This window comes from Pelophylax lessonae, assembly GCF_965119305.1.
Source record: "Pelophylax lessonae genome assembly, chromosome: 10".
Lineage (NCBI taxonomy): Eukaryota > Metazoa > Chordata > Amphibia > Anura > Ranidae > Pelophylax > Pelophylax lessonae.
In genome coordinates, this window is record NC_138777.1 from 194671270 (window position 1) to 194691269 (window position 20000).

General features: G+C 38.9%; 1 protein-coding gene across 1 annotated transcript in view; it reads right to left on the reverse strand.

The window, feature by feature from the left end:
* CDH8 (cadherin 8) overlaps positions 1 to 20000 on the reverse strand; it is a 686750-nt gene that overhangs the window by 50724 nt on the left and 616026 nt on the right. Inside the window, exon 10 of the mRNA XM_082271081.1 lies at positions 10365 to 10482. Coding sequence (XP_082127207.1) covers positions 10365 to 10482 — 118 coding nt within the window. The remainder of the gene's footprint in view (positions 1 to 10364; positions 10483 to 20000) is intronic.

Below are 20000 nucleotides of genomic sequence, written 5' to 3' on the forward strand. Positions count from 1 at the left end.
TCCCTCCCTTTGAGTGCCCCCACAGCATGCAGTTTGCTATGCTGAGCTGAGTCACAGCTCCCTGTGTCCATTCAGACACAGAGCTGCGATTCGGCCCCGCCCCTCTCTCTCCTCATTGGCTAACTAACTTTGATTGAGAGCAGCAGGAGCCGATGGGACTGCTGGTGTGTCTTAGCCCATGAGGAGGGGAGTCCGGGACAGCTGAGGCAGTCGTGGACATCACTGGATCAAGGTGAGCTCAGGTAGGCATTGGGGGGGGGGGGGCTGAGTGGGGCTGCTGCACACAAATGTTTTTTATCTTAATGCATAAAACGCATTAGGATAAAAAACCTTCTGACTTTACAACAACCTCTTTAAGGAGACTCTGAGATAGATTTACTAACACTGGAGACTGCAACTGTGCATTGTTGCCAATAAGCTTCGAACTTCAGCTTGTTCAATTAGGGTCCTTTTACACAGGCTTTCCACCCGGCGGACTCCATTTTTCTCAGCAGGGATCAATCCACCCCGATCTCCACTGAGCAGGCAGATGACAGGTCTTTCTCCGCTTACTTTGCAGAGACAGACCTGTTAGATCCCCGCTCTCCTCTACGGGAAACGTCACGTCGCAGGAGATGGAAGCCGGGGCACGGAGATGATCGGGAGGAAGATCCGCCGCGAGACACCGTCGAGACACATCGCTGGATCCCAGGGACAAGGTAAGAAACCTCTCTTACAGGACCCAGCGATGCTTCTGGCGGTACCCCGAGTGTGGCTCGGGGTTACCGCTTTTGGCTCTGAAATTTAACCCCGAGCCACGCTCGGGAATACCGCTAAGAAGGTTAAGTTTTGAGAATTAGGCCTAATGCACACTGGATATTTTACAGCTGCTGTTTCTGCAGCCAATAAACTCCCCAGCACGTTATCCTATGTGTCCATGAACACATAGGCTGTTATCAGCAGTTTTTGGTAGCGGCGTTTTCTGACTGAAAAAAACCCCCAGAAGTAGTTGGTTTTAAGAGGCATTTTTCAGCTGTAAAAGTGCTCTATAACTCTGATAAAAGCTTAAAAACCCTGAAAAACGCTGAAAATGTATAGCAACGTTTTTGAGCCATAAGCTTTTGTGGGAGTATAGTTTTGCAAAAAAAAATTAAAAAAAACGCTACAGCTGAAAAATAATAAACACTGAAAAATGCTACTGCAAAAAAGCTGAAAAACTCCTTCTCCTGCTTTGTACTGACATTTTGATGACGTCCAGTGTGCATGATTGGTCACTAGATTTTGCACTCTCCAGTTTTAGTAAATCAAGTCCATTGTGTGCCATCACTTATTTTAGACCTATCTCTTTTATAAAAACAGGCCTGCAGATCTGGTAAAACTCATTTTTCCACTATTTATATTTTATCTATTTTATTTGCATTTATTTATAGCATCTTTTTAATCTAGGTTAAGCAACTTGGGAACCATTTCCAATAACCAAGGCGGTACGTAGGGTCCAATTACTACAAGTAAAAATGTGCTTTCTCCCAAATAACTAAAAAAAAATAAGTAAAAAATAATAACAGAGGAGTTTCTGTCATCAGACCATCATTTGAATGCATTGCCGATTTAGGGAATGTTTTACACCATAAATTTCCGCTGCATCTCACTCTGTAGATTTACTGCTGCTGTTTTGCTTCAATTCTCTCTAGCAGTTTTACTGTCCGTTGATTGCTGAGGATACAGCGATCCTGTGAGACAAATCACTGTTTCATAAACAGGCTGATTATAGTATCCTTACGATGAGATGGTTTAAGAAAAAAAAATGTTTATATATTTAATGGCCTAGTAGAATTTATTCATTTATGTTTTTGGGCTGACTGGAGCCTTTGCTGTTGGACGCGACCTTCAATTTTGGTAGAGTCCTATTTTTCAGCAGTTTCCAAGTGGTATGTAGTTAGATCAAAGAGATTCAACAGGCCCAGTATTTTTTTTAAAGCCCCAAGAGGATTCAGCCTAGGGTAAGAGAGATTCAGAATGAGCAGCCAGCTGCTGCTGCTGCCTATTTAACGATTCAGAAGTAGACAACACATAAAATGTACTCCATGATTTGCTACTAGTATCTGGAAAAAATAGTATCTAAAAAAATAGTATCTGGAAAAAATACAACCAGGGCTGTCACTAGGTCTATTGGCTCTAGGCACCAGGAGATAATGGCCATTTTGCTTTGCAACTGTTACCCTTTAATTGCAAACAGTGTCACCTGTTTTGTCCCCTACCATGTGCCCCAGTGGTCCGTGTCCACCTGCATTATTCTACGAAGTGGGCTGGGCATTTGACATAGTGGCATTACATTGTGCTGCTTCTGCCACGCAGGGTTGGCCCAAGACATTGTGCTGCCTGGGTCCAAGAATTAAATGCTGCCCCGCCACCCCAAAAAAATCATGCCCACCAAAAGGCCCCCACATTCATTATTTTATATAAATATAACATTTAGAAAATACAATATATACTGTTATACTTTTTTTTTCTGCCGCTTTTACTGTCCCAAGATCTCTTCCCCCTTTACTAATCCATATGAACATGTTATACATATGAAACAGGAGAGAAGGATGCCCTGGGACTTTGAATTGAGGTGAACACATAGGGCCAATGAATCAATTTTATACATATACATATGTTACTATAATATAGAGTTCTTTCTATATATACACATATATATATATATAAAAGAAAATGTTGTATGTATGTTCACATATATGTGGATATTGATTGCTTATGTTGTTTTATTCACTAAAAGGTGTGTATATATATATATATATATATATATATATATATACTTGGAGATAAGCCTGCTACACATCTGGATCCTGAGGAGCCTGAAATATGGGTGAAACGCATCGATCCATCGCATTATAGGATGTGCTGCAATACACCTTCTAGATACTGTATTTTCATATGATGTTTTTATTATCTTGCCTTAAAGAAAATTTATATTTTGATAATTTGTATTTCATCCAATTGCCATTCTTGGCCACATTAAAATCCCCACCCCCCCCCTGGTCCACAGGGTTCGCCTATGAGACCTGATTTATTTTTGCCATAATATAACTCACCACCGGTCCACCAAACACCCGCTGTCTGTCCTCAGTCCTCCTGTCCCCCCAAGAAGATTCAGCCTGCCCTGCATGAGATTGATTGCACTGATGTCTGACGTCATTGCACACACCACAATCACTTGAGGGATGTTCCCTGGAGGAGACGCTCTGCCTCCTCATTCTCATTAGTTTGTACTACAGGCGGCAGTATGAGATGGGGAAATGCCGCCTGTAATGATGACACACAAAACTGCTGGAAAATAAAATTTTAGGAGTCAAATTGCTGCCCCTCTCCAAGTGCCGCCTGGGTCCAATGGACCCAGTGGGACCCATGGTAGGGCCGGCCCTGCTGCCACAGCACTGTGGTTAGAGACAATATTAACCCAGCCTTTTTCTGACATTTGTTGTTTACAAATAAAAATCAGTATTTCTTGCCAGAAAATTATTTAGAGCCCCCCAAACATTATATATTTTTTTAGCAGAGACCTTAGAGAATAAAAATTCCGTTGTTGCAATTTTTTATGTCACATGGTTTTTGTGCATCGGTTTTTCAAACGTAATTGTTATGGAAAAAATACACATTAATTAATTTTTTTAAAAATCTGAATATTTACCCCAAATATGATGTTATGCCGAGCATATGGATATCCAACATGTCATGCTTTAAAATTGCATGCACTCATGAAAAGGCGTCAAACTATGATACTTAAAAATCTACATAGGCGACGCTTAAACATTTCTATGGGTTACTAGTTTAGAGTTACAGAGGAGATCTAGTGCTAGAATTATTGCTCTCGCTCAGGCGTTTGCATTGATACCTTGCATGTGTGGTTCAAACATTGTTTACAAATGTCGGCATGACCTGGGCGAGCGCCCAGTGATGGGGGTGCTTTTAAAAAAAATGTTATTATTCTATTCAATTTTTTTACATTTTTAAACTTCCCCTTTAATCATTTTTTTTTTTGTTTTAATTAAGTTTTTTGCTATAGTAAGGAATGTAAACATCCCTTGTGATAACAATACAGCATGACAGATCTTCTTTATGGAGAGATCTGGGGTCTAAAAGACCCCAAATCTCTCCTTTACCCTTAAAAGCAAAAAAAAAAAAAAATTAAATAAGTATTTTCCCGAGATGATAGATGAGCATGATGGGCCACCAGCAGCTGTACTGTAACCACCTGAGGAAGTTCGGCCAGGGACTCCTTCTGCATGTTCAAATAGACATGGACTGATCCGCAAATATGGACTGAATATGTGCTGCCAGTGCTTCAGGCAATAAGCAAAGGACATTGGCTTTATCATGCTGGACTAAACAGATTCTTATTTAGATACTTGGACAAGATCTTTGACCATAAATGAATACTTCAGATGAGATGTGTAATTTGTACATAAGATTTTAAAGAACATACACATTTATTTATTTATTTCAGATACTTTTATAGCGCCGTCAATTTACTCAGCACTTTACATATACATGTACATTCACATCAGTCCCTGCCCCCAAGGAGCTTACAATCTAAGGTCCCTAACTCACATTCATACATACACCTACTAGGGCCAATTTAGAAAGGAGCCAATTAACCTACCAGCATGTCTTTGGAGTGCACACGGGTGAATTATGTAGGTTTACATCTTTCAGTTGGTACCCAAGAGTTTGAGGAACAAACTCATATGAATAAAATAGTTTATACACAAAAATAAATTAGTAAATAAATAAATAAAATAACTTTTTTCCTTTTGCTTTAGGAAAAAAAAAATTTACATGGCCCGAGAACCGGAAGTGACGTCATGACATCGCTCCCATCCTTCAAGGGCATATTGATGAGCAGTGGCCATCTTGTCATCGCTTATCTCTATAGGAAGACACTAGTGGCGTTGGACGGTTTCCAGGCTCAGCGATTGGTAATGTAAGCTCAGGAACCACTAGGAAGCAGCGGGAGGGCTGTCGGTAAGTGGTTAAAATGACACTCATCTCTGGTTTAGAAAGTTCATTCAAGTATAACTCAAAAAAACTCCTTCTATTGCTCTCAGCCTCCTCCAAATACTTTAATTCCTTTGTTTTTGCTGCTGTGATCTGACTTCTTGCTAGAGGGTGGCTACATCAGTTCTCCATGGTTCCACTGTATGTAACAGTGTAACCACCATCTTTTGCTTATTCCCAAGATGGACTATGGAATTTGTAGTGTGCTTAGAGCAGTACACATGGCCTCAACTATCACACACTTAAAGTTTGAACAAACAGAGATGAGTGGGAAAAGGAGAGGTTTATGAAGCCTTTACAAAGAGGCTCAAAAATACAATTAAAAACAATTTCATGATTTTTGGAAAATAAGGATATCGTTCCCTGTCTCGTTAAAGTCTTCATTGCTTCACGAAATTGCTATGTGTGAAAAGGGAGGATATGGCTGCCATATGGTGCTTTCTGTGAAGGTGGGGAAACATAGAAGATGATTGGTGTGGTCCAATAATGGGGAGGAGGCATGGTTGCCTCAATCTATTTTCAGTTGTTCAAAAGTCAGAATGTTCTTTCATATTTCCATTAGCATGAGATTCATACCAAGTCACTAAAACCTGATTCAGCAGATACACTATATTACCATAAGTATTAGGACACCTGCCTTTACACGCAAATTAATTTTAATGGCATCCCAGTCTTAGTCTGTAGGGTTCAATATTGTGTTGGCCCACCCTTTCCAGCTATAACAGCTTCAACTCTTCTGGGAAAGCTGTCCACAAGGTTTAGGAGTGTGTCTATGGGAATGTTTGACCATTCTTTCAGTAGAGAATTTCTGAGGTTAGGCACTGATGTGGACGAGAAAGCCTGGCTCGCAGTCTCCACTCTAATTCATCCCAAAGGTGTTTTATTGGGTTGAGGTCAGGAATCTGTGCAGGTCAGTCAAGTTCCTCCACCCCAAACTAGCTCATCCATGTCTTTCTGGACATTTCTTAGTGCACTGGTGCGCAGTCATGTTGGAAAAGGAAGGGGCCATTCCCAAGCTGTTCCCAAAAAGTTGGGAGCATGATGTTGTCCAAAATGTCTTGGTATTCTGACGCCTTAGGAGTTCCTTTTACTGGAACCAAGGGGCCAAGCCCAACCCCTGAAAAAAATCCCACACCATAATCCCCACTCCACCAAATGATTTAGGCCAGTGCACAAAGCAAGGTCCATAAAGACATGGATAAATAAGCTTAGGGTGGAGGAACTTTGAGATACATTAGAGCTTAACCTCCCTGGCGGTATGATTGTTTTGGATTTTAGGTGCTGAAAGCGGTACCATTATTTTGCATGTAATTCTTGTGAATGAGCAGCCCAAACCAACTGTATACATTATATATATATATATATATATATATATATACACATATGTATGTATACATATATTATATATATATATATATATATATATATATATATCTATATCTATATATCTATATCTATATCTATATATATATATATATATATATATATAATGTATACAGTTGGTTTGGGCTGCTCATTCACAAGAATTACGTATATATATATATATATATATATATACGTGTGTGTGTATATATATATATATATATATATATATATATATATATATGTGTATATGTATATATATATATATATATATATATATATATATATATATATATATACATATATTTACATAAAAAGTACAGTAAAACTGGGGGGCAATGTAATGTGATTTTATTTTATTTTGAATTGTATCAGTGTGTTTGGTGTGTTTTACATTTTAATTTGCCGCCGGTTCCACCCCCCGGCGGACGTCACGTCGCCGGAGACGGAAGCCGGGGCTCGCAGACGATCGGGAGAGAGCTCCGCCGCCGCACACTGCCGGGATACATCGCTGGATCCCGGAGAAAAGGTAAGTAAAACCACTTCCAGGATCCAGCGATCTTCCTAGCGCTACCCCGAGTGTGGCTCGGGGTTACCGCTTTTGGCTCTGAAATGTAACCCCGAGTCACGCTCGGGAATACCGCTAGGGAGATTAAACTGAGAGATAGGTCTTCTTGTTCAACATCAGTGCCTGACCTCACAAATGAGCTTCTGGAAGAATGGTCAAACATTCCCAAAGACACACTGTTAAACCTTGTGGACAGCCTTACCAGAAGATTTGAAGCTGTTATAGTTGCAAAGGGTGAGCCAACTCAATATTGAACCCTATAGACTAAGAATGGTATGCCATAAAAGTTCATGTTCATGTAAAGGCAGGTGTCCTAATACTTTTGGTAATATAGTGTAATTGTGCAAGGCTTCAACCTCTTGTCACATGACTCTGTGCCATGCAATCAATCTAACTATAGTGGGTACTTCTTATACCCAGCCTATATCTTCAAAGGTTCACATTCTGAACCATATACAATATGAGTATATTGGTAAGTAACCATATACATCTATAGTAAATAGTAGGTGTCAGATGTGCCCTGACATGTTGGCCATCTTGAATACAGGAATGGATGAAAAATATCATCAACAGGGTTAAAGACAGCACTAACTATGTGACATAGGTTATAAACCTTCCCTATGCTAAAACTGAAAAGCACATTACTGCAGTACACATTTATTTTGATCCACCCCAAGTTTACTGTCCTTTCAGCTTCAAGGGAGCTGAACTGTGACCAATGGGAGTAGAAAATGCCCCGGCATCAGTGCGTCATCATTGGTTTTAATGGGAGGAATAGTGCCCCATTATTGGTATCAATGGGAAGAACAGGAGGAATGGTGCCCCATCTTTGGTGTCAGTTAGTGGAATAGTGCCCCAAGAGCTAGATAAAGGCATGGAAGGGGCCACATCAGCCCCCAGGCCACAGTTTGGAGACCGCTTTACTTAGCCAATGCACCATGAAATACACCCATGTTAACATTAACGCAGCAGGTATGTCCAAATGGACCCTTAGCTTAAACAAAAGTAAAATGTCACACATAGACAAATGTGACACTGTTTTATAGTTCATCTGCCTGGCATATCAAGGACATTCAGAATCCATATTTCTAAATTCACTGATAAGTAAATTGCTTACAGTGTAAGTTGCAAGTTCTAACATTTGTGTTCTATTATGAAAAGCATATTAAGTGCTGTAATGCAGTTTTAAGGCCATTAAGTTTTAACAAGAATAACTCTGGTAGAGAAAAAAAGTAATCAGATGTAAAGTACTTTTCAGCCTCTTCCTATGTAAATGTTAATATGTTGAATGTAAATTATATATATAACAGATGGATTTTTATTTCATATGCTTTAATCCCATTCACAGAAATGCTGGCATTGTGCTAACGTTGCTATTAAGGCAATTAGCATGGCAGTGCATTATTAAAGCTAATTGTTTAAAGCTTAATGTTAGGGGGAAAACCACTCTTTGACTTTTTGTCTTTAAATATCTGAACTTTAGATAATTGTCTATATAATTACCAACCTATTTCTTTTGAAGAATCAAGAATTAAATGAACTTTAGACAATACTTTGAGCCCTCTAAAACTTTGAAATGACCTTTCAGAATATACAGTAGCTACCCAAGCTTTTCTGGCAGATCTGATCACTAATCTTCTAGATATTCAATTGTGGGTTTGCAAATAAAAGAACGTTTTGTGATGTGGAAAGATATTTTTTTCAGGGGCTAATAGATTACATTTTACAACTTATCATTATAATGTTTTTTCATACATTTTTTATTTATTTATACATTTTTGAAATGTGTTAAATGAATACTATATAAGTGCAATATAGATATTCCTTAAATCTTCACTTGACAAAAAAATAATAATAATAATACAGGATCCACACAAACAAAGTATTTGAAATCATTGTGGATTTCCAAATACAGAGCACATCAGTAGATGTTTTCCTTCAGACTGTCTCTCTCTAAGTCTAGCTAGAAATTGTACTAGAAATTGAAAGAATACCACTACAGGGTATGGAAGGAGGGCAGGGGACTTCCAATTTCCACAATGACAGCTATCACACTTTACATTAAATGTAAGTAACATTCATAGTTACATAGTTACATAGTTACATAGTAGGTGAGGTTGAATAAAGACAATAGTCCATCCAGTTCAACCTGTGTCGGTGTGTGTGGCTGTAATCATCTCACATAGCCCTGAATGTTCTTATCCTTGAGATGTACGTCTAAGAGTCTTTTGAAGGCCACCATACTACCCGCAGAAACCACCTCTTGTGGTAGAGAATTCCACAATCTTGTAGCCCTAACAGTAAAGAACCCCCCACGTTGCCTGAGGTTAAAACGCTTCTCCTCTAATCGCATTGTATGCCCTCGAGTCCTCATGCAATCCCTTCTACTGAACATCTTTTTTCTAAGCTGAGATCCCCATTGAGATATTTATAAATTGCTATCATGTCCCCCCTCAGGCGTCTCCTCTCCAGGGAGAATAAATCAAGCGATTGCAGACGCTCTTCATAATTAAGGTCCTCCAATCCCCTAATCAGTTTTGTTGCCCTTCTCTGGACTCTCTCCAGCTCCAACACATCCCTCCTGAGGACTGGCGACCAGAACTGGACAGAATACTCCAGATGTGGTCGGACCAGAGTTTTATAAAGTGGAAGGACTATAGTCTTCCTTTTTTTTTTTTTTTTTTTTTTTTAACTTAAGCAGACTATGGTCAAATTCAGGTGCTTACACTAATAAAATAAATAATTTGATTTTTTTTTTTTTTTATACAGATAGATCTTGGTGTTCAGTACTTTTTCTTTACATCTGCCTGGAGTTCAGCTTTAATGTACAGCACCAGAAGGTCTGCATAGAAAACTATCACTAAATTAACATTTACAGGTTATGACGCTGAAACCTAATATAGCAACAATAACAAGTTAAAATGATATGATTTCTTCCTGACATAACCTCTCTAACAAAATGTCAAACAGAACTGAAATTCTATATCAACAGTGTTCAGCATATAAATATACTATATGTATAATATATATAGAAACAATGGCATTTCCACCTCTCACAAACTCTTGACAGCAGCTTGTCCAATGTTAAAATGTTAAAAAATGTTTTCTAGCACATTTCAGACACACATACATGAAAAATATAACTGACAAACTGTATTGTCTGATGTTGTCCATAGTAACCTTCTTTTTTTTTTTTTGGGGGGGGGGGGGGAGTTTGAATGAACACTGTCACCTGCTAAAGCCAATGAACCACACAACTTTCGAAATATTCAATATCACATACATTTTTTTTGCAATTTTCTGATCAGACACTTAAAAAACAAACATTAACATCATATGCATTACATATTTCTTATATTTCTCTTTATAAAACACTGAGCTTACACAATAAAATTACCTTCATTATTTTTGATGGTAAAATTCGGGTTATTGGCCATTTCTGGGAGAAGGCTGTAGAAAAAGTAGTGTCCATTTCTTGGATCATCTTTGTCTATAGCACTGACGGTTTGAATAATCTGCAAAAAATTACAACCATAAGTTTAGCAAGTGAAATTTGAAAACAAATCACAAAATGCCTTAGTAAATTAAGGTTTATAATTTTGTTAAGTATGAACCCTTTTATAAAATTAAGTGTTTACCATGCGCTTCTATTATCAGATCATGAAATCTCAGATATCCATTTTATATAAGTATAATTATTGTCAGTGTATTTATAATTTTCAAAAAATCAAAAATATATTAAAAAAATACTTAAAACACTTTGGCAGCTCTACTATTCACAGAACTGACCATACATTAAAAAAGTTTTAATTCAGGAGGGGGGCGTGGCTTGTGACACATGGAGTAAGCCGCACTGAGAGTTTACTCCACGAGACTCCTGAAATTTCTCCTGTCTTACACTCCCTGCATCCACCGGAGCATTACAGCCCTGATCTCAGCACGTTCCCAGCAGTCCTCCGGTATTAGTCCCACCCACTGCCGACATGTCTAGGAGGGGTAGGGAGCCACCAGAGGTGCTGGGCCATGCTTCCCAAGATGGCAGCTGCCCACAACACTCGTCCAAGGAAGCTGCACAGAAGCTGTTTGCTAAAGTCACCTCAAAGGACACCCCTGTAAAAAACGCCAGCCTTTCAACCACATACCTCTGCAGAAGGGCCTGCTGAGGAGGGATCTCATTCAGCCTGGAATTAATATCCTGCTGAGGCTGCATTTTGGGACACAGTGAGTACTCCAGCTCTTCATGCTGCTATTTAAGAGCCTAGTCCCTCAGGCACAGAGGATCCTGAGCCCAGTCTAAGGGAAATATTAATTGCTGTTGCCTCCTGTAATGTCACACTCACTTCCCTAACCCCAGAAATTAGAGGGGTTAAATGGAATTGTCCCTAGTAAGACAGGATATGCAGAAGCTGAGAGACCACACTGCGGCCTTGGAAGATTGCATGAGTAATATTGAGAATGATGTGGCGCCATTACAATGCGAGGTCCAGCAAGTGCAACTCCTTACAGCCACTCCACAAGGTTGGAAGATATGGAAAACTGGTTCAGGAGGAATAACGTGAGAGCAGTGGGTATCCCTGAAAAAGCATAGGGGAAAAACTTGGTTGCATTTATTGAACGCTGGCTTAGGGAAACTTTTGATCAAGATTTCTTTTCTCCTATGTTCGTGGTGGAGAGGGCCCATGGAGTACCCGCTAGGCCCCCACGCCCTGGCGAACCACCGAGACCATTCCTGTTTAAACTGCTGAACTTTAAGGATAGGGATGCTATCTCATATCAAGCTAGAACCAAATGGGAGGCTATGGTCATGGATCACGCCTGGATCTCGTTTTATCCTGATTTTTCTGCTGACTTACAATGCCGGAGGGTGAAGTTTACAGAGGTTAAGAAGCGTTTATGAAGATTTGATGCTATATCCAGCTTGGTTCTGAGTGGCTACAAACAATATAACCCACTTCTTCGATAATCCGTCTGAGGCTTTGGATTGGCTGGATCAAATGTAACATATTCTGAGGAAGTCGGCAGCTACTTGACATGGGTGGTATGCAATATACTCATTGATTGCACTAATGGTCATTTCTCGTTCAAGGTGATGAATGATTTATGTTTCAGTGCTCAGCTTATTACCACTGTTCTGCGTGAACTCAGCAAGCTCCATCAAATCCCAGGGTTCTCCTGAGACGTGGGGCCCCCCTTTTCACATCTGTCCTGTTAGGACAATAAGATTGTGTTCTTCCCCTTTTTTTCCAGGGGATTATGTTTTCAGTTTATTGTTTTTGTTGAATTTCCCCCTACAAGATGTGCCACGTGAATCTCCATTGGTACTATTCGTGGCTTTTCACAGTGTATGCAACCCGATCCCTTACTCAGACTGCCTATCTGTGTGACACTATGCTTACCTATATGTCCTATTTATGGACATCTACTCTATATGGTCTACCATTGAGCTATTTGAATTTTATGGTCACACGTCTGCTCATGCTATTTTTGCTCTTTTATGTTTTTTTTCTTTTTGCTATGGATACCTTTTACCATTTTTGCCTCTTACACGAGACATATGCTCCTTGCACAGTTGATATTGTCTGCCCATGGCTATGACAGGTGAATATAACTTGCTATCCTGGAATGTGAGGGGTTTAGGTGATGGAGTGAAACGAGTGGCGCTATTTTCTACCCTGAAACCGTATCGAAATGCGGTAGTGTGCTTACAGAAGACACACCTCCAAGTCAATATGTTATCTTTACTAAAGCACAGGGGTTATCAGACACAGTTTCCCTCCACGCATACTGCTTATTCCAGGGGAGTTAGTATACTAATTTCCAACAAGGTTTCATTTCAGCTGCTACAATCCTGCATGGATGATCAGGGTAGATACATTTTTTTTTATTGTGAAAACTAGCTGCAATGTGTGGTGGTTAATATTTATGTCCCTCCACCCTCCTCTCTAGATACTTTGAAATGTCTAGCTCAATTTATGGCTCCATATTCTAATGTACCTATATGGATTCTTGGTGACTTTAATAATCCTATGGACAAAAGCATAGATACATTTTCACCTCCTGGTGTACAGAGTTCTGGCCCTAGTCGTTCCACTCCATTTGCTAGATTGATTTCGGTGCTCAGTTTGAGAGATGTGTGGAGGGTCAAATATCCAGAAAATAAATGCTATTCATGTTACTCTTCTACATATTGGGGTCTCTCACGTATATCTCAGTGTTTATGCAATCCAAAAGCTCTGCCTCAAGTAACTCTGGTTGAATATGTCCCGCGTAATATCTCAGGTTATTCACTCCTTACAGTACAAGTTCCTATCCAGGGTGTAACTGGGAACAGATTATGGAAGGTTAATCCCTTTTGGTTTAATCTTTTCCCGACTAATGAAGCCATACCTAAAGCAATTTCAATCATCATGTAACATAATAGGGATTCAGCTACACCAGGGATCATTTGGGATACCCTTAAAGCACATGTACGTGGCCTTATCATTAAGCAAATCTCTATAATTAAAACTACTACTAAAGAATGGGAGACATGTGTACTTAATGAGGCTAAAAAAGAAGAGGAAAGTTAGATTACTAATCCCCCACCTATGTCAGAACATAGTTGGTTGGCAGCGCAGTCCTTAAAGCAACAGGTTACCCCTACTCCTGCCGAAAACAAATGTTTTTTAATGCCGCAACAATACTTTGAAGAAGGAGAGAACACTGGACACTTGTTGTCGGTGATTTCTCGTTCGCAACAAGGCCACCTCACATAGATGCCATTCAGAGTCCTTCAGGGGACCTAATACAGACTACAGATTGCATTTCCTCTGTGTTCCAAGATTATTTTAGAGATGTTCATGCCATGTCCCAGATGAAAATGGACCTCCCAGAGCTGCTGGTACATTGCCCTACAGTGCAACTGTTGCTTAAACTCTGGGCGGAAATGAAACACAGACTAAGTATAACGGGATTTCTCGAATGTAGTCCTATTTGGCACAATGGATCCCTTAAGGAATTAAGAAAACCCTTGAACTGCTCTATATGGATAGAGGCTGGAGTCAAATATCTTTCACAGCTCTTTAATGGGTGGGAGTTGAAATCCTTTGATCAATTACATAGCAGGTTTCCCTAATTGCATAATAGACACTATCTATACCTGCAATTACATAATGCTATGAGAATGCAGGGTAGAAGTTCATCCCTGCAATTGGAGGAATCAGAGTTTCTTAATATTTTTACTACCCTTGAGTAAAAAGGAAATATTTCCCATATATACGCTTGTCTATTGTCCATTTATCCAAGCCCCAGCTGTATTGTCTTGTCAAGAAAAATGGGAAGAGGATGTTGGCCCCATAGATGGTGATAAATGGGAATAAATATTGGCTGCTGGTCCGCTGGTATCCGTGTCGGCTGCTCACAAATTATTGCACCTCTTTATTCTTAACTGAGTATATCCCACTCCAGTGCAGTTGCATAAGTGGGGTAGGAGGGATTCCCCTATTTGTACGAAATGTCAATTGCACCAAGGAAATGTAATCCATATGCTATGGAAATGTCCCATATTGGTATTGGCAAGAGAACCATTAATCGTATATACCAAGTGCAACTTGGGTTAAATCCACTTACTTGTATTCAAGAAGGTTTAGTGGAAGATCAAAGATCTATATCCTCCTCATACATATGTTGCACTTGTCAGGTTAGCAATGATAGAAAGATTCTGGTTATCACCTAAAATCCCTATATGCCACCAGTGGATTCAACAGGTTAATAAAATCCTAATTAGAAAAAAACACTTATCAACATAGGAACATAGGAACACAGCAAAAAATGTCAAAAATTAGAGCAAGAATGGCTGGACACTCCCGTGGTAGCTCCCTCTCAACTAGTTGCCAGACTGCTTCACATTTGAAGAAGTTCTTTGAGGATATTTGTAATGAGCTGGAGTGAAAGGTTGGACATTATTGCCAGTATAGGGTCACTTTATGATGCGCAGAAAGTTCTTAAAGAGGAAGTAAACTCTCCCCGTCAAATGCTCCTTCTTACAAAATCCAGTCTGATAAAGCTCTCCATAACATTCTGCAATATTCTTTCCCCCCCTAAGGATTTTTCTTACGTTTTTCCCAGTTTATTTGAAATTCCTTACATATTGTTGTAAGATAATGTATATAGGTAAACGAAAAAAAGAGATATATTTTTTTCTTGTAATAGTAAAAGAACTCCTGATTGTTTATTGGATACCTTTGGAGTATGTACTTTGAATGTTTGAATCTTTTTTTCATTTTGCATAATGAAAAAAAACTTTTTCTGATTAAAAAAAAAGACGTTTCAATTCAGCAAAGATGTTTTTGCAATGACAGCACACTGCTTACTCCCAATCAAAGCCATGCTCCCAACATGTTTTACCCACAGCAGGGCCTAAAGTGGTTCTAAAGCCTAAATGTTTTTTTTTTTTTTTTAACCTTAATGCACTCTATGCATTAAGATAAAATTCTTTGATAAGGGATTGGGGGACAGGGCGAGCCACTCTGTCTGTGTCAACAGACTCAGACAGCGTGGCTTGGGAGCAAGCCCGCATGAGTGCCCCATAGAAACTCACAATAGAAGAGGAGCCAGGAGCTCCGGTGGAGGACCCCAGAAAAGGAGAATCAGAGATGATCTGTGCAAAACCATTGCCCAGAGCAGGTAAGTATGACATTGTTAATTTATTTAAAAAGCCTTCATTTCACTTTAATCATGAGGGCATATGTATGGGAAACATGTTAGGTGCATGGCTTTGGGTGGGAGTGAGCAGTGTGCTCTCATTGCAATAAATCTTGACTGCAGTTGAACACTTTTGGTGTGTGGCTCATTATTTTAAATGGTGGACTATTATACACAAGAGTAGACTCAGGGGCCTTGGTACCTGACTGATTTCAGAGACTCTAGGAGGATACAGGCTGTCCTGTGAGTGGTAAAGGGGGATTGTTTTTTTTCTTTAATTTTTAGCAGCTTTGCTTTATAAATGGTTTTAATTTGCATACGATCAGGTATAACTTAATTTCTTTTTTACAATCCATCATGTTTCAGAGCTCACTGAGACCCCAAAAGTGTTGAACAATAATTATAAAACAGTTCCAATCATACCCAATAATCCTATTGATCTGTGGTGGCAGTCCATTATCCATTGTGCGTATCCAAGATTTCCAAGCGTTTGATGAGCAGCTGAAGTCCAAAAAGTTACAACACCAAACATTGATCCAGTGTCACTTCCAACACAATCGGCCAAAGTAAGGCACTGTTCAGTACTACAGCAGAGAGGTATCCAGAAAATAGGGTCTAGGGTGTGGTGGTAGATTGCGGACGGAAGGATCCTGAGGAGCTGACTAGGGGGTCTCTGGTAAAGCTCATAGTGTCCACCAAAACAGAAAACCGAGGGAGAGAGCCATTATAGTGTAGTCAATTTATTCTGAAACAAGGATAAAATGCTTCCACAATAAAAGGAAAAAATGTCAAAAAGGAATTATAACGTTTTAGACTGCGGTCACCCAGCAACGGGGGAAACATATGGGCTTCCTAGTGTGTGGGTGGAGAAAACCTCTCTCCATAAAGGATGAGTGTGGTTGCTCTCTATGTCTCAGGTATTCCTATCATGGGTGCTCTGTGGGGTTCTCAGGTGGGTGAACAATTTTGTAAGGAGAGTCAGCATAAAAAAAGCCCACAGGTATTTCAACATGCACCCGATGTGGTTATTCAAAGGACAGGCACAAGTCATCTGCTATCGTAAAACATCAAATTACTTTATTTCACTGAATAAAACAAGTTTTGTGGCTTTAAGTTTCCACTTCCTCTCTTCAAGGTGATAAAAATGGTGTAGAGTTTGTGGCAATGATGCCCTCTAGGTGGATCACATGTAGCAGGACAGTCGATTGTGCTGCTTATAAGTAGCATGTGTTCCACAGCCACTTTTCCAGGGAAGATGAGCTCCAAGACTTGAGGTGTGGTGTTGAGAGGCTTATAGTGCACCTCCCCTCTATTGACTGGCTGTAAGATAGTTCAAGGCAGTACACGGGTGACTAAGAGAAAAGCAACAGGCTGTTTTTAGTGTAAACCGATAAATGGTGCTCCATCCATTGGTGCATGTTTTTTTTTTTCTAGCATCAGGGAAAAGATCACTCTTGTATCAAAATGGCTTCTAATTTTAGAACATATCTGAAAATATCCACTTTGAGTCAACCAGCCAATCAGTTCATCATCTGTATTTCGATTTCTCTTTTATGTTTTGTGTGCTATCAAATGACGTCTGGCCAATGGGACACCAGTTCAATTTATATAAACCCCCCATTGCTGGATACAACATTTTTGTCAACCACTCCTTCTATGACCTTTCTGTCTCATTTATGTAGGAGGCAGAGTTGTATAAAGTACTCGAAACCCATACTTGAGTAAAAGTACAAGTGCTCGATCAAATAGTGACTTGAGTAGAAGTGGAAGTGCTCAATCAAAAAGTGACTTGAGTAGAAGTACTAAAGTATTCAAAATTTTTTGTACTTAAGTGTTGCAAGTATTTTTTTTTTAATTTTGCTACTTAAGTACTGAAAGTAAAAGTACAAGTAGTTTTGAAAAAAAAATTGCTACTCAAGTACTGAAAGTAAAAGTACAAGTACTGTGTTATGTAGTTATTAAATAAATAAGTCAAAAGCTTGAACATCATATTATTTTTTATTATTTCAAATGCAGCTTTTATTTATACATACAGTAGCATTTATTTTCGTATGCGCTGATAATACACATGTTTTGAGCTTCATGAAACCTGCCATCTACTGTTCTGGCAGTGGTAATTTTTATAATAGTAACGAGTAACTATGCAGCACAAAAAAAAAATATTGGAGTAGAAGTATTGAAATCATTGAAAAAATGTAGTGAAGTAAAAGTGGAAGTAGGAGAAAAAAATTCTACTCTAGGAAAGTACAGATACCGCCTTTCGGTACTTAAGTACAGTAGTGAAGTAGTTCTATTTAGTTACTATACATCTCTGGTAGGAGGACATACCATTGTTCTGTCCGAGTTGTAATGTCACTGTCATGCAAAAGATCATCAAAATATAATACATGTAGAATTATATGACAATAAACATAACAACGTTTAAATCAAAACCCAACTGTGGCCAGTTTTTTCAAGGTTTGGTTAGAGGGAGAAAAGGAAAGGACACCCCCTCACTACCTGTCCCATTATGCCCTGTTACACCCTATTAAACAGGCAATCACCAGGACTGGAAATGAAAAGAAATCACCCCAGTGGTGGCAAAGATTGACATAGGTTCCAAACCTATCTCTCTCAATTACTAAAAATAATACGTAGAGCAGAGTTTTAAAATAAACAATTGTTCAGGAATAAAAATGTAAACTTTGTAAATGTTCTATTGTTTGCTAAAAGCTATACTTAAAATTTTTACTTTGCACAATAAGGTCAGTAGATGCATTCAAGCACCAGCTGCTATCTACCAGACTGATGTGTATATACTTCTAGGAAAATAGCAAAGGTTTTTAAGAGCACATATAGCATTTCCATGTGGATCCTTGCAGCGGTCAAGCATGTACCTCTTATCGGATGTGCATTAGCCCTCTGTCAGTGAATTACAACCCTTTCAAACTCCCATAGGTTTGCTCCTTTGTGTTCTAGGTAGACCACATGCAGTAGAAGCCTAGGGGTATTTTGAAAGCTCCGTAACTCAACAATAAAACCTCATTACGTCAGTATACTAAAAGGCACTACAACCAACATTATTCATAAAAAATGTATCATCTCTCAAAATGAGTTCACTGATGGAGGATGTCAATGGATTTTGCCATCTCTAATTTTAAAGGATGTTAACCACAGGGAGCAGAAAAGTGAATGGAAGGATAAGCTAGATTAAAAAATAAAATGAAAAACACAGTACAATGAATTGGAATTTTTCTCTCAGCTTGTGATGTCTTCTGATAATTGGCTAATAATTATTACAGTCACATAGAGTGTGTTCCCAGGACGCCTACGGTTGATGATGTATGAAAGGAATGTAAATGGACAGAGCAAGACGTATGGATCTGTTAAATAAAAATGCATGAGCTGAATCAAGGCTGACCCAATTATTGGCAAGGTAATTGATACTCTGCCTTTTTTGCTGCAATATGCCAGCCATGGCCAGATATAATGTTGAGACTGACTTAGAATTAGACAGGTTTGGCCAGATCAAGACTATGATTGACCATGATTGAGAAAAGAGACAAATGTTTAAATGTAACTTGCTTAGTGTATTTTTATTTAGATTTGTGTCACTCAGATATTATAAAATGTCTTAAATTATAAAAGGATGATATCAGTCCCTGCGGTGGCTTCATTAGTTTTATTTTTCTTTTTTTTAGGCTATTGTTCTCTTTATTTTCGCCTGGGGATCCTATCAGTAAAACACTTTCTGTCTGGAGGTGACAATGCTAACTCACTGTACTGTATCCATGAAGGAGCAGTGATGTCAATTTTGAATGGGAGTTGTTAAAAGGACATAACACCCCATATTTGCATATATATATATATATATATATATATATATATATATACAGAATATACATATATATTATATATATATATATATATATATATATATATATATATATATATATATATATATATATATATATATATATACACACTGTTCAAAAATTAAAGGAACACTCTTATTTAGAGTACAGCATCAAGTCAATTAAACTCCTGGGATATTGGTCTGGTCAGTAAAGTATCGGAGGGAGTTGTTAATCAGTTTCAGCTGCTTTGGTGTTAATGAAATTAACAACAGGTGCACTAGATGGGCAACAATGAGACAACCCCCAAAACAGGAATGGTTTACAGGTGGAGTCCACTAAAAATGTTTTCCCTACTTATTATTTTTTCCTAACTTTCACTAGTTTTGCATTTGGCTAGGGTCAGTGTCACTACTGGTAGCATGAGGTGATACCCAGACCCTATATAGGTTGCACAGGCAGTCCAACTCCTCCAGGATGGCACATAAATACGTCCCCTTGCCAGAAGGTTTGCTGTG